General features: G+C 35.1%; 1 protein-coding gene across 13 annotated transcripts in view; it reads left to right on the top strand.

Annotated features, from left to right (window-relative positions):
* The window catches only part of LOC137237648 (uncharacterized), a 548,551-nt gene extending 532,873 nt beyond the window's left edge, over window positions 1-15,678 (top strand). For all 13 annotated transcript variants that reach the window (XM_067761531.1, XM_067761537.1, XM_067761536.1 and 10 more), the window contains 2 exons: window positions 6,912-7,257; window positions 10,005-15,678. In XM_067761531.1, the coding sequence (XP_067617632.1) occupies window positions 6,912-7,257; window positions 10,005-10,531 (873 nt within the window). In that variant the 3' untranslated portion in view covers window positions 10,532-15,678. The remainder of the gene's footprint in view (window positions 1-6,911; window positions 7,258-10,004) is intronic.
* The last annotated feature ends 826 nt before the right edge of the window (window positions 15,679-16,504 follow it).

Genomic DNA, 16,504 nt, shown 5'->3' on the forward strand with positions numbered 1-16,504 from the left:
AAATTGTGTTGGCATCCCCTTGAAAATTTTCCCGTACACAACCCCTTGAATAATTGAGTGTTGCAATCACTTCTATGATAGGCATAACTCATAGCCCCGTAACCCGCTGGAGGTTCCGTTAATCTGTGGATTTATGTTGTTACCGATAATAAGTCACCGAAGCTCTTTTCAAATAGCCCAATATATTTAAATTTAACTTCAACCCCTGGGCGAGCTCTTGTAAATTTCAAAATATTCATTTTTTAAATACCGAATTTAACGAGTAATTTTTTTTAATTAACTTTTGTTTTCTTTAATCGAACGTATTTTGCTCCCTAAAAAGCATTCCATTTGCAGTTGCGCTTCTTTATACAAATTATTTTATAATTATATTATTATCTTCAAATTTCCATTCATCAGTATAAGTAATTCTTTCAAATAGTATAACAGCAGCACCAGTCAGGAACTAGTCTCGATATGAGCGGCACTTTAGCGTTGTCCTATGCTCATTTGGTACGCAGTTTATCAGTGCTCGCTCAACGTTGTTTTCTTACTATCCATCACTTTTTATGTTGTCGACGAAAAAATTTTATTTATTTTTTTACTTTCTTTAAAATTTTTGTTGTTATTTTGTTCGCTTGCAGATTTGATATGCATTTTACGCATTTGCTCTGATTTATGCTGCCACACTGCATTTTCATTTGTATTTTTCTTTCGCTAGCGCTGAATGTACACAATTTTTTTTTTATATTCGCACGAGTTTTATTTTTCATTTATTTCTGTATTTGTATGCCAGTATTTTTTCATGTATTTTTTTCAAAAGATTTTTTAAATTGCATACAATTTTTCTAGTTCTAGTTTGCCATTTTCTCTTACGCCACCACTTTCAGTAAGAAAAAAAAAAAAACACATTCAGCGTTTAACTGCTTTACGCAACAATAAATTTCAGAATTTCATTATTGCTGAACTTTGAATTCGCTGCAGAAAAATAAATGTACTCATACATATGCATTTGTATGTATGAGTAGAGCATAGAAGACTTTCCTAGCATATTTGCTGAATAAATAGTAAAGAAACGTGAAAAATTCACCTCGAAATATTATTGGACTCTTGCTTATAAAAAAAAAAAAATATGGAACTGTTGAGATGCATGTGGTCTTTAGAATTAAATGCATGTAAAATTTGCTTAGGTTAAATCAAAACTATCCTTTCGCTTTCTTTTGAGCTTCAGGCCATTGCTGGCAATAACACTTTAATGGATTTAGGCCCAGTTTTTCAGTAATTGGTTATGCTAAGCTTAAACTAAGTTTGCTTAAACTCAAGTCAAATTTAAACTTCAGTTAAACTACTGAGCAGTTTTTCAGTCACAATTTAAGGCCGCCCTTGGGGTTGGCCTTTTTGTGTGGAAACATTGGTTTTTTTATTATCTACATAATTTGTAGATACGGCAATGGCTGGATTTTGTTTATCCAACAAACATGGAAGAATATTTCTCCAGCGAAATATATATCTAATTCTCGATTTGATATCCAACTTCATTCTCAAATCTATCCAACCTTTGAGAAATTTTGTAAAATTTAGAGTTCTCGAGTTGGATATCATTATCAAATTATTATCCAGCCTTTGAGAGATTGTGGGAAATGTACAATTCTCAAATGAATACCCAAGACATTTCTCCAGTTGATACCCTACATTATATACCGAGTTGAGGTGGAGTTGAAAAAAAAAACTCCAAGTTGGTAACACCAACAGCTATATTGTGAAAAATAAACACCTGATTGGTAGCAGATGTGAAGTGTAATTAATCAAAAATAAAATAAATTATATATATTTTATTTTATTTCGTGAAAATACTGGAGTATGAAATCTTACATTTGAGTTCAGTTTAAGAACCACAAGTTAGAAATTTAATTTTTTCAACTTAATTAATAGAAGTTCTTGCTCTATAAAAAATCCCCTCTCTTGCTGAGTACGCTATAATTTTCGCATTGAGCCACTGCTTCTAATGAATTCTTGAGATTTAAGAAGTATACCCAGTTATTAACATTAGCTCTAATGATGTTCAAGCCCAAATGTTTGTATGGTATATTCGACGCCATTTCGAACGAGCGCAGATAACTGATAGGTTAACTAGAGTTTAACCCTGCGAGATCGGCCGATAAACTCAGCTTAAACTTAAGTTAAATTAGACTGAATAACTACAGAATAAGTTTAAGCGTAATTTAACTGACAAAATGAGTTCAACTCGTACCGAAACATCGGGCCAAATTGATAACTACAAGAGAATTTAAATATTTTTTTCACCTGGTCCTTTCAGCTCTCTTTTTCTGCTTCCACAGGCGCGTTCCGATAAATATACCTTTTTTAGCGGGAGCATCATCTCATCTTTTATTCGCGTAACAAGGCCAATCCAGCGTAGCCGCTGTAATTCGCTGGTCTGTGTTGATGGTTGCATAAAGCTCGTAAAGCTTATCATTAAAGTTTCTTCAGTACTTGCCGTCACCAATGCGTGAGTTCTGCAAATATTTCGAAGAACTTTTCTCTCGAACACTCCCAGATGTGCCTCACCTAATGTTGACATGGTCCATGCTATTGCGCCAAATAGCAGGTCGGCTACGATATGAGACTCGTAGAATATTGCAGAGTGGTTACGTTCTGCAGTTCGTATAATTTTCTCCACTATTGGTTTAAACAAATCGAACGATAAAGGTCATCCTGTCTGAAACATCATTTAGTTTCAAACAGCTCGGTCTTGCGGGGAATCCAAATTCAGACATAGCGGCATATGGGCAGCTCCTTTTGCAAAGTTGAAAGCGTCTTTAAAATTACGAAGATTTGATGTGTGTCAATTTATTTTTTTCGGTGTTTTATTTTCAATGATTTGGCGCATAGTATAAATCTGGTTAATGGTAGATTTACAAGATACGAAGCCGCACTAATAAAGTCCAATCACTTTATTCTTTGACTTGGGTTCATCATACTCTCCATTTACCAGCAGAGAGAAGTGTTCACTGCAAAATCTAAGTGCTCTCTGGTTACAAGGTCGCCGTTTTCGTTCTTACAGGAGTTTACCGCGGATTTAAAACCTTCCGTCTGTCGCCGTATTTTTATACTCAGTTGAGCAGAGCTCACAGAGTATATTAACTTTGATTGGATAACGGTTGGTTGTACAGGTATAAAGGAATCGAGATAGATATAGACTTCCATATATCAAAATCATCAGTATCGAAAAAAAATTCTATTGAGCCATGTCCGTCCGTCCGTCCGTCCGTCCGTCCGTCTGCCCGTTAACACGATAACTTGAGTAAATTTCGAGGTATCTTGATGAAATTTGGTATGTAGGTTCCTGGGTACTCATCCCAGATTGCTATTTAAAATTAACGATATCGGACAATAACCACGCCCACTTTTTCGATATCGAAAATTTCGAAAAATCGAAAAAGTGCGATAATTCATTACCAAATACGGATTAAGCTATGAAACTTGGTAGGTGAGTTGAGCTTATGACGCAGAATAGAAAAATAGTAAAATTTTGGACAACGGGCGTGGCACCGCCCACTTTTAAAAGAATGTAATTTAGAAGTTTTGCAAGCTGTAATTTGGCAGTCGTTGAAGATATCATAATGAAATTTGGCAGGAACGTTACCCTTATTACTGTATGTCTGCTTAATAAAAATTAGCAAAATCGGAGAACGACCACGCCCACTTTTTAAAAAAAAATTTTTTTAAATTCAAATTTTAAAAGAAAAGTTAATATCTTTACAGTATATAAGTAAATTATGTCAACATTCAACGCCAGTAATGATATGTTGCAACAAAATACAAAAATAAAAGAAAATTTCAAAATGGGCGTGGCTCCGCCCTTTTTCATTTAATTTGTCTAGGATAATTTTAATGCCATAAGTCGAACAAAAATTTACCAATCCTTGTGAAATTTGGTAGAGGCTTAGATTCTAGGACGATAACTGTTTTCTGTAAAAAAGGGCGAAATCGGTTGAAGCCACGCCCAGTTTTTATACACAGTCGACCGTCTGTCCTTCCGCTCGGCCGTTAACACGATAACTTGAGGCAAAATCGATATATCTTTATTAAACTCAGTTCACGTATTTATCTGAATTCACTTTGTATTGGTGTAAAAAATGGCCGAAATCCGACTATGAACACGCCCACTTTTTCGATATCGAAAATTACGAAAAATGAAAAAAATGCCATAATTATATACCAAATACGAAAAAAGGGATGAAACATGGTAATTGTATTGGTCTATTGACGCAAAATATAACTTTAGAAAAAAACTTGGTAAAATGGGTGTGACACCTACCATATTAAGTAGAAGAAAATGAAAAAGTTTTGCAGGGCGAAATCAAAAGCCCATGGAATCTTGGAAGGAATACTGTTCGTGGTATTACATATATAAATAAATTAGCGGTACCCGACAGATGATGTTCTGGATCACCCTGGTCCACATTTTGGTCGATATCTCGAAAACGCCTTCACATATACAACTAAGTGCCACTCCGTATTAAAACCCTCATTAATACCTTTAATTTGATACCCATATCGTACAAAATAAATTCTAGAGTCACCCCTGGTCCACCTTTATGGCGATATCTCGAAAAGGCGTCCACCTATAGAACTTAAGCCCACTCCCTTTTATAATTATCATTAACACATTTCATTTGATACACATACGTACAAACAAATTCTAGAGTCAGGCCTGGTCCACCTTTATGGCGATATCCCTAAATGGCATCCATCTATAGAACTATGGCCCACTTCCTTTAAAATACTCTTTAATACCTTCCGTTTGATACACATGTCATACAGACACATGCCAGGGTTACCCTAGCTTCTTTTTACAATATGGTGATTTTCCCTTACTTTGTCTCCACAGCTCTCAACTGAGTACGTAATGTTCGGTTACACCCGAACTTAGCCTTCCTTACTTGTTTTTGATAAAATTTACGGGTGTCATTCTCGGTGGCTTGTAGCTCAAGCTTCTCACACTTACGCCTTTCTGCCTCTGTTTTTCCTTCCTGTAAAGGCGTTAAGCTCCGCTTTTTAACAAGTGGTAGCGTTCGCACACTCTCCTTGTTGTGTTTGCTTTTAATGTAGCCCTATAGGCAATGTGCTCTCTTTCTGTTATAACGCAGCACTGTTCATCGTACCATTTTTTTTTCTTCAGTTCTCAGTTCAGGTGTAAAAAATAATTCTAATTCTGTTTTGTGGCATTTACTTATGCATCTAATAATTCAAACGTGGTTTCACTCGAAAATTAACCTAATTTCTGCTGATTTCAACTTTGGCAAACAAATACCAGTTTTGGTTACCGTTTGAAGTTCATGTTAGCGCCTTTGACTTGATATCACTAATCTGGCTCATTACGAATACAACCGCAATATTTGCTCAACATTCCAAAAGCGCTAAACAAGTTGAAAATATGTTGCTTGTGGTTTGTTGTTTTGCGAAATACTTAAGTTCAGTCAAAAAATTTTATAACTATTTTTCTGAAGTTGCAAAGTTAATTGGATTTCAGTTGTTGGCTTTTAAATATTGTCAGCCTCTTACCAGAAGCAGTGTGCGTTTTTGGGTTTTGAGTTAAACGGTTCTCTGAGTTACTTATTGAATGTTCGTTGTTATATTTGAAATCCATGTATCACAATTTTTTACCGTCTAAATGAGGTGAAAGTGATAAAATTTATACAAAAAAAATTCCGCTAGATGGCCAACTTCATCATATCTGAATTGATAGAATAATATGATGTGGCCATGAAATCTTTTAGTAAACGCGTGTTTGGTTGGAAGCGAACAAATAAACAAATTGCCCTTTTTCCAAAAAAATTAATTTTTAGTTTTTTGGGTTTATAATTTTCTCTATTTAATTTTAAGGTTCCAAAGTTAGCAATCAGCATTGGCGACCTAGCTAAATCGGTAAACACGATTCTTTATGGTTTAAGCCTAGGGCCTCTTTACTCCCATTTGTATCAAATGGTTCATGGATAGGTGCCGGATCTCATCATAATGCTTACGAAGATGCTCCGTTATCCCTCTTGGAGGCGGGGCTAGGTCAGCAAGCTGTTTGCTAGTGTGTCCAGGTTTATGACAATTTATCAAAAACTCTCTATTCAGAATTTCGTTATGTTTTTCCATGTGAAGCTCTTTTGTGTCACTAAGTTAAGTAATGTTCAGGGATCATCATCAGTGATATCCCGTGGCAATTCTGGGTGCAGCAATTTTGAAGGACTGCAGCCTCTCCCAGGTTAGGTTTTTATACCAGGCGACTAGACTGGCGACGCATTGAAGTTAAGAGTGTAATCGAACGTTACCCTTGAGATATTTCGGCGTCAGTAACGTAGTGATATCGATGAGAACGTACAATATTTGCATCATCTGTTTCTCTTACGTATTGAGCAGAGTGATCGCTTATGGAAGCACAGAAAGAGGGCGGCCGCCTACTCCGCTTGAAGGACTGGGTGGAAAACGATTTATAATCCCCTGGTGTGACCAATTTGCGCCTCTTGGCAGGTCGAAGGAGTGACTGGCGCGCTTTGTTGGACGGCCATAACCGTTTAAAAGGCTAAGCGTCAACTAAGTAAGTTAGTAGAAAACTCCGTAGTTCACCTGCGTATTTAGGGCATTTAGCGGGGTGGTAGTGTTTTGCATTTTGCGAAAGCCATGCTAATAGAAGATTCGCATTGAAGTGAGGAACGGTTTCAAATTTTTCGTTATTGACAAGAGGAGTGATGCCGGTCGTTTAACTCCTAACTTCTTTTAGACGACAATTATACTCCCTGCTAAAAATTAATAATACATTTCAGTTTCGTGATTATTTGTTTATGCAACAAAATCAGTGACATGCTACCTCCTACCCTAATACCACCATTCGTTGAGCCCCCCTTACTATTTATCCTTCTCCCCTTGTTTCGTTACAGGTTGCCAATGTGGAAACACAATACATTCGTACCATTGACAATTTGATGGCATCGCGTATCAGCTTGAAATTGCAGCTACAGGGCATTCATTTTTCCAATGCAAATCCATTGCTACTCCACAACGGTGGTCATGGTTATGGCGGTTACAACAGCAACAGCGGCAGCAGCAGTAACAATGGTTACGGCATGAATTCGCTGCATAGCTTTGGTGGCGGTGGTGGTAACATTGCTGGTAGCAATAGCGGTAGTTTGGTGCTGCGTTGTACAGCACAAATTGGTGATTTGTATCAGGAGTATAAGGAAATTGAATTGGGCACACCGCAAAAGGATCCGGTGCCAGCGAGAGGTGAGCTGTGAATTAATTTAGAGATACTATCTGCATATTGCATTGAAATTATATTGCCACCATTGCGGCTAGGTTATATACATACATACGTAGATATTTGAAGCGAAATTAATTCAAAGATAATGTTATAAGTAGGTAATTATATTTATAAAGGCGCAAATGAACACATAATAGACGTATTAGAAAACTAAACGGAACAAATAAACAGCAGAAAACAGGAAAAGGAATTGTAAAGTTTTTTGAAGGTTCCCATACAAAAAGTATCCCCGGCTCAAAAGAAAGCAATCAAAATCCTTGGTAATACGTCATCTACATTATCTTTAATGATGCGCCGTTAATTCGTTCAGTGATCACAATCAAGTGAACCGAGCAAGCATCTGAACATAAGGAGAAAAAATGAAAGGTCACGAGCAATATCTAAGTGATTCGGCCGGTGAGAGAAATCAAGAAAATTGTCCTGTGCCTTCAAGTTGGTTCGGAATATGAAGAAATGATATTAGTGGAAGCACGGCAAAATAAGCTACCACCTCACCCAGATTTTGAGTAGGCATGATGTTTCAAGTAGTATTTATGTAGGGCTAGGGTTAAGAAGGTTCCTTTCTCTCATATTGTCCTACCGAACTGGAAAATGTAGATCACGTATTGTTTGCTTGTACTCGATTTCACAGCGAAAAGCTAACTGCATACAGTTAAGTTCTCCGAAAGTACATTTATTGCTCGGATATGAATTTCATGGCTCGCGCGCCCTCCGAAGTATATATACGAGATGCTCTCGCTTAGATACGTTTTAAGGTTGTTGAGCATTGCGACTAAATATGTACAAGTCTGCAGTGAGTTATCACTAAGAAGCTTTTCAAGGAAGAAATTCACTCGGAGTGTTTGCCAAATCACTGCCGAGAGCGACTCCGCTTAATAAATAACTTACTTCAAATTGAAAGTAAACCAAGGATGTTCGGTGTAGTAGGCGGAGCACACGAGCACCATACCACGTCGGCCGCCAGAGAACAGAAACTTAATTGAAAGTAAGCAATTTTCATGTGAGTTCGCTATCAACCAAACGTTCAAACATACGTTCAGCGATAGCTCTACACCATATTGTATACATACATATATGTTGAATTAGGTTAAATTGTGAAAACGGTGCTTTTATGCTCATCCGGTTTTGTTAAAATTTCCAAGAAAGCTGCATATACACACAGGAAGTGTCGCTGTTAAATTTTTTTTTTGGGTAATTGGGAAATCAGGAACTGACATGAGTAAAAAAATCAAATAGCATACTTTATTTTAGGTAGCAAGTTACTAGAAATATATTCAGGAAACAGATCAGAAAAAGAAATAGAGTTAGAGGAAGGTAGGCGCAGCGTGGGAGGGAGAGTAATAGAAATTCGAGAAAAATGGACACTGAGAAAAAGAAATGTACGGAGAGAGAGGTAGAGATACAAAACGAAAGAACGAAATTGAGAGATATGAGCGAAAAAGGATGAGGAAAAGAAAGCAAGAGAAAAGTGACGAAGAGACTGGGAGACGGAGTTGTTTTAGGAGATAAAAAACATTCAGAAGTCATTTGGATAAACCAAAGTTAGAGCAACGTTTAAACGGATAAATATTGCCTGTATAACGTCATCACATCATTCTGCTTCGCTATGAAAAGGAATGCTACAGCATTCACGTGCGCGAGCGTGTCGCTAAATTGGCAAAATCAACTTGATTAACTATGCCTTTCATGAACATGAAATGGTATATTAACTTTGGTCCGATGTTTGTAAAGTTGAGAAATATAGAAGATAGACTCACCATTAGGTATACCGAATTGATCAGGGCGACGAACTGAGTTGATATAGCCATGTCCGTCTGTCCGTCCGTCTGTCTGTTTGAACGCAAACTAGTCCCTCAAATTTTGAGATATCTCAATGAAATTTGGCACAAGGATGTATTTTTGTATTATATTAGACATTTGTCGGATCCGGTAGGATCGGACCACTATAACATATATCTCCCATAAAACCGATCGTTCAGATAAGACGATTTTCGTCATATCTGCCGCAATTTAGAAAGTATAAACGTGAAACTCGGTGATATATATTCTAATATATCATAGAAGATATCCTGAAAAAATCACTTTGATCGGAGCTATATATAGTATATATCCCATACAACCGATCGTTCAGATAGAAAGATTTTTGGCAATTTCTCCCTTAATTTTCAACATAAAAACGTTAAACTTGGTGATATTTATTCTAATATATCACAGATTTCATGAAAAAATCATTTCGATCGGAGCTATATATAATATAATCCCATACAACCGATCGTTCAGATATAAAGATTTTTGGCAATTTCTTTCTTAATTTAAAAAGTATTAACTTGAAACTCGGTGATATATATTTTAATATATCATAGAAGATTTTCTGAAAAAATCATTTCGATCAGAGCTATATATAATATATATCCCATACAACCGATCGTTCAGAAAAGCGGCTTTTTTGCCATTTTTTATTTTATATTTATCTTAAGAATAGTTTAGGTATGTACATCTGTTCACTATATATTTCTTTTCTTATATATTATTTGGAGATTACGAGCGGGATAAGATTATTGTTCAGCCCCATTCATGAAAGGTATAAAGTCTTCGGCACAGCCGAAGACAGTCCCGTCCTTACTTGTTTTCATTGATTCTTCCAACTTAATTAGAGTAATTGTTAACAATCAAATTACATTAACTACTCGATTTCTTCTTCTCATTGCAGTCACTCTCTCATCTGGCTCCAGTATGACAAATTTTTTTAGTTCATACTTTTCATCGTCAAGCCGCAAATTTCCACCACCTACAGCCACGGCAATGATACTAATGGCAATTATGAGTATTGCAGCAACAACATCAATTACAAAAACAGCGTCAGCGTTAACAGTACAAATAATAACTATTATTGGGTTGATTGTTGATTTACGGATGGCAACATTCTCATTCTTTGAACGATTGATGAAATGTAAACAAAAATTAAATGAAAACTATACGGAGAAAGAGCCGCAGCAGCAGAAGAATAAAAAGCAAATAAATCAAGAACTACTAAAACAAAAACAGCAATTTAATAAAAAAGAAACACACAAATATGAAAATCCATGCAAAAACAAACGAGACAATTGCTGGCGACATCTGTTGCCCAGTCAAATGCCGTTAATGCAAAGTGATGCATGGCAACAACAGCAACAAAATATGCATTCCAATTGCACTTCCTATTTAATGGTAAATGCACTAGCACTTACAAATAGATAACTCAAATCGAATTAAGGATGTTAATTGCATAGAAAAAAATAAAATAATACAAAATTTATTAAAGAAATAGAAGTAAAATTAAACTAAAAAGGATGTGCAAAATTAATTAAAAAGAATGTGTGGGAAAAGCAGCAGCTTAAAGTAAACAAAAAATAAAAAAAATATTTAAATTAAATTAAAAAAATTAAATAGGCTAAAATAATATTAATATTGTATTTTTATAGTGATTTTAAGTGACTCTATTATGTTTACATGCATAACTACAACAACAACAAAACATAAAAGCCATAAATATTTAGCTGTAACACATATACATACATACAGACATACAACATAATTTACAAAGACATATTGATAATTACATTTAATGTGATTATAAATGGGCACAACAGCTGTAAGCTATTAAAATTTGTGTAGTTGGGACGAGTGGAAGGAAGATGACATTAAACTCGCAACAAAACCAAAAACAAAAAGACGTTAGATAGATAGTACGATGCTGCTGGCGCTGAAAAAGTTGTACAAAAATTACTGTATGTATAAATTTAATTAAGCTTTTAGATATAGAACGGTTTAATTATGGGCAAGCATGCTTTGCATTTCACTTTCTCTCGAACACGCTTTCTTAGTCTGGAAAACTGTAATCGGCTCAGTGAAGATTTCGATCTTTTTGAAAAAATTACCTTGGCGCGCTAGGTCAGGTTTAAAAGCGGAAACCACTTTAACTGTTCTTTCAATTAACTTCATTTAACTTCATTTAACTTCATTTAACTCAATATATATACATGCGTATATATATAATTTTTTAATTAAGTATTTTCTCAGAGAAATAATAAATTTTTATACACACCCAAATAAATTTCCGTGTTAAATCAACACTTTTTTAACACTTTTTCAGGTTAATATTTTTCAACACGATCACTCACAAGGGTTTCAACTTGTTGACCAAAAAAAATAAACAAAAAAAAAAAAAAAAAATTAACAAAATATTTCAAGAATATTCTAGTATAAAAAAATGATATGTTACTCAGAAGTACCGTCGGGCCTCAGAAAAACAGTTTTTTATGTCATAACAGAACAAAAATATTCCGCAGTGTTGACATTTGGAATGCGGTTTTGACTGATTTTTTTTTTTATACTGCACATTTCACATCTTCCTCGACTTTCTCCAAATATTGGCCAATGTACTCCCAAATTACCTAATCGGATATCTTGTGATACTGACTCACCATTTCCACGACGTTTTTTGCTTGAAGGTGTTGGTGTAAGACTCAATTTTTGTTTGTTGATAACATCTTTTTGCGTCATTAAGCCTTGTGCAACGGATCGTCTATATTCTAGAAGAGTAATTTTATCATGGCTTTGGCAATATACAACAGAAATTAGCGAAAGCTATTTCCAAGAGCCCCCAAAACAATCTATGCCAACATTTCGCCTTCCTATACCGTAGGCACAACGCAATTGATCTGCATGATCTACGCCACCCATGAATGAATTTTAACCTTTAATTGCGGTTGGACATTGAACATGTATTGCCTGAACTTTACCTTCTCTCCTCTGGACAGTACTTTTCTCAGTGCCATGGAAGTTGGAAGCCACCAGTACGGGCTTGTTATCAATCCATTTAAAAAAGTTACACCGTTCATAGTTGTTCGCGAATAGAGCTCACCTCTTTTCATTTTCTTGTTCGCTTTCATGTTTGAAGGAAGTCCTTTTCGATTTCCTCGTACTGTACCGCAAAACCTTCTGCATTTGTAGAAATTCTAGTAGCCTGACAGATGTAAAATAATTTTCAAAGTACACGTACTTATTTTTTCCCCACTCCTCTACTATGAGAGATAAAACTATTCTCTCTCCCAGGCCATATTCCTCGTACTTTTCTTTGACATCTTCGTCCTTTCCTTGGTATATAGAGAACTTTTTGATATATCCGCGTTGGTCCACCAAGCACCATAATTTGTAACCACGCTTAATTAGTTTCATAAGACAATAGATTCGTCAAGTGATAGCTCCTTCGTTCCATGGTATACCTGAAGAAAACGTTGATTCAGACCTTCAATCATAGTCGATCCTTATTGTTTTCTCGAATTTTAGAATTATCATTTACGTGCAAAAAACGTAAGATTGAATCGAATCTGTTTCGGGACATGGTTTTTGATGCAATGGGCACAGCCAGATCTTCACTGGTAAAATAATGAGAGTTGATGGTATCCCATAAACAAGTTTTTGCATATAAATGACTAAAATTTTATTTTTTTGTAAATTCAAGGTTTTGTTGTTTTGTACCGCATATAAATTCGAATAAAATATGATCCCTTCCCCAATAGGCTCCATATAAGATAGGAAAAATTGTGTTGGCGTTTCCATATCGTCAAAAAATCAAGTTACTGGTACGTCTGTAGAGTCAAATTGTGAAACTACGGAGGTTTTATGATTTTTTTCCCTCTTCGCAATGGTTCTTGGAAAACTGTGCTTCTCACGTTTACTGGTAATATATTTGTCTCTTCATTTTCTTCTTCCTGAATTTGATTTAGAACTTCAATCAAAAACTGATCTTACTCCTTCGATAAAGTCATCATCTCTTGATCTTCATCAACACTCTCGATGTCCGTATCTTGCTCATTATCGATTGCAATTTCCTCCAAAATGGAAGCAATTTCATTTTCTGACAAAGGTCTTCCGTGAACTCCAGCCATTATCCATTAGTATCTGCAAAAAGCTGTGTATAAAAATCAGAAAATACAAGGACAGCAGTGCCCGACGGTACTTACAAGTCTCCTTTGGAAAAGCAAAGCTCACTGGTAAACAAAAAAGGTAAAGTTCTTTGTGTCTTCAAAACTGAACACATAATTCACAAAACATACACTTTGTTTTTATTTAGAAGAGATATTTTAAGAATTTAGCAAGATATAATTAAAATAATACACCACTTCTAATTTGTGACCGTACCATGGAAAACACTTACTTGAAATGAGTATAAAAAGCAAAGAACCAACGAATTTTATTAAAAATTCCGTTTATAGCTTCTATGTTTTTTACTTTAAAGTACCGTTGGTCTGCATCATGTAAGAAACTTACTAATAGCTTTTAAAGTAATCAGAAGTGGTACTGGAGAGTACCATCAGACAACAAGGGGTTAACATGAATCAATTTTTTCACTATTCCCACATGTTAAATAAACATGAAGGAATAATGTGAATTTGACATGATCAAATCGGAATGAACTAACATGAATTTTTGTTACATTAACACGAAAGTCATGCTGAATTGACATGAATGCAGTGGTTGAGTTAACTTGAACTCGTTGTAAACCAACACTATCTTTTGTTAAGTTAATAGTAACTCATGCTAAATCAACACTATCTTCAACGTTAGTTTAACATTATTTTTCCTGTCAAATTAACACGATGTGTGACGTTAAATTAACACTTCCATTCTTTTTAAATTAACACGATGTGTCACGTTTAATTAACTTTATCATTCTTCTAAATTAACATTTGTTATGTTACTATTTGTAATGAACACTTGCTTTTTGGTTTTTGCATAATAAATAAGTTTAATATGTCCCAGCTGCCGTTTCAAAAACGCCCTATCTCAGAAACATACCTTTTCAGAACTTATTTACAGAATTCTCTTTCTCAGGGGTTTATGACAGGTTTAATTACTACCGTCGAATTGTTGCTAACCAACGCAACGCTGTTGAAGCACTTTCTTTAAAGGGCATAATGGCGAAATCGTCAGACATCACGCTTCTGAAAATGTCAGTTAAAAGCACTCCGAGGGAACAGAACTAGAATAAGTATCGTTTCCCAATGTGATAGTTCTGCGACTAACTGAAAACTAGTGCGTTTCATTAAAGGAGTTCAACATATGAATACTAGGGATCGCTTAGCAAGTGTTGGATTAGCTTATACTTATTTTGTTTAAGGGCTACCGTTTGCCGATGACTGTTGTTATTATTGCAGCGATAGGAATACCACATGCGACCTTCTAGGCCTTACCGCCCTCCCACCCCCTAGAGCCATGAAGAGATCGGTGTCGCCAGAGCCTCGGCTGGTAATGAAACAGGATTCTCCTCGGATAGGTAAGGTTGGTAATTTGGTTGGATAAGCTGTATATTGCGCTGGCAAGAGTTGCGCAACACAACCCCTTGAATAAATTTGGTATTTTAGTCGCCTCTTACGATAGGCATACCTACCGCGGGTATATTCCAAGCCCCCCTAACCCGCTTGTTGTTTTTCTTTTTGACCCTCCATTTTCTTTAGTTTTCTATTTTCTTTTTATCTTTTTCTTTTTACTTTCTTTCACTTTCCCCATTCTCTGTGGCGAAAAGTTTATCTCATTTGGGCTTTTCTATAAAGGGTTTACATTTCATTTCAGATATCACATAAAGTAGCAACATAGTATCAAAAATTAGTACTTTCCTCCTTCTTTCATAAAACTCATGACCGAAATATGATAGCCATTTGTTGTTTTGCTACTGACTTTATCTGTACATTTTATTGCATCATGATTTTTAATTGTGTTGTCTGGAGATTGTCTTGGGAAATTTATTTTTATATGTTGTAAATTGTATTTTATATTTATTGTTGTAGTACCTCAAGTCGGAACTATTTTAATGATGATGGGAAATATTTTTGTGGAATTTTATCGATGTATCATTGTTTTTGTAATTTTTCTACTTCACCATTAGTTTACAGAACCGATTACCTTCCAGGGTTAGTCAGTTTTGAGAGAAATTTGATCTACGAGTATACCATTAAAATGGTGTAAATGTAGCGAATCGTATGCGCCAAATCTATATATGCTACCAAAAAACCTTAAATAGATATATCTATGTATTATACTATACATAGAAAATATTTAGCTATGTAAATTAATAATTCTATAAAGTTTAGTCGAAAAAGAGCAAAATATGTTGGAGCCGCTTTATGGTTAAAGCAACAAATATGAATATTTGTTATGGTGAGAATGCATACTTAATTTATGGAAAATAAAATAGGTTAATATATAAACTTTAATATAAATTATTTAATACAATAAGCCAAATCAAAAAAAAAAAAAAAAAAAAAAAAAAATTAAAATAAACACACACACAAAATATGTTATCTGATACGATTTTGCAACGCTAATGCAAAAAATAACCTGAATAATATAAATCACAAATTATAATAATAGAAGAACTTTATTAATAAATAATCAAATAAAACAAAATATATGTTAAATCAAAGCTAAATTTTTGAATTATTTTATAATTTATAGATAATGGATGACAAGTAAGTATTAGCCCAGCAAACATTTGGAGTCAAAAAGGAGTACTAAATAGCAGCGTTTACAAACATTATGATCGCAATAAGTAGTCAGATAATGAAAGCAGTTTCTTTCTTGTGGTGGTCGCCCGATATGAGCCTAGTTTCATTTATGACACATACTGGCGCCATAAATAGCCTATTTTTGATACTTTTTGGACTCCAATAATACGCCTTTTAGAAGCTTTTAGGAGCATGTATGTTTTTTTTTTGCAATACGTTAAGCGTCATTAGGAAAGAAAAACAACGTTATTTGGGTGTAAACTTGATCCCTCCCTTCCTGCAGGCTTGCTGTGGCGCAATATTAAGAGTCTTCGAATAAGATGTAAGGATACAATAGAATGTACGTTAAATGCTGATAGTTTGAATGAGGTGTTTCTATCTAGTGCTTCGAATAATAGCTCCACACCGCAGTTTTTTCCATATCCTTCTACCAAATACTCTGACGTACCTTTCGAACTGTATCGGAGCTCCATGTCGCTAAATACCTCAATAATATAAAATCTAACGCTGTTGGCGAAGATGGCTTACCTATTAGATTTTTGAAGTTGATTATGCCCTATATCGTTAGCACGCTGACGCACATTATTAATCATTGTATTACGACATCTTGCTTCCCTAATTTGTGGAAGATTGCCTACGTACGTCCGATTGCAAAAAATAGGCG

The sequence above is a fragment of the Eurosta solidaginis genome, chromosome 1, assembly GCF_040869045.1.
Source record: "Eurosta solidaginis isolate ZX-2024a chromosome 1, ASM4086904v1, whole genome shotgun sequence".
Classification (NCBI taxonomy): domain Eukaryota; kingdom Metazoa; phylum Arthropoda; class Insecta; order Diptera; family Tephritidae; genus Eurosta; species Eurosta solidaginis.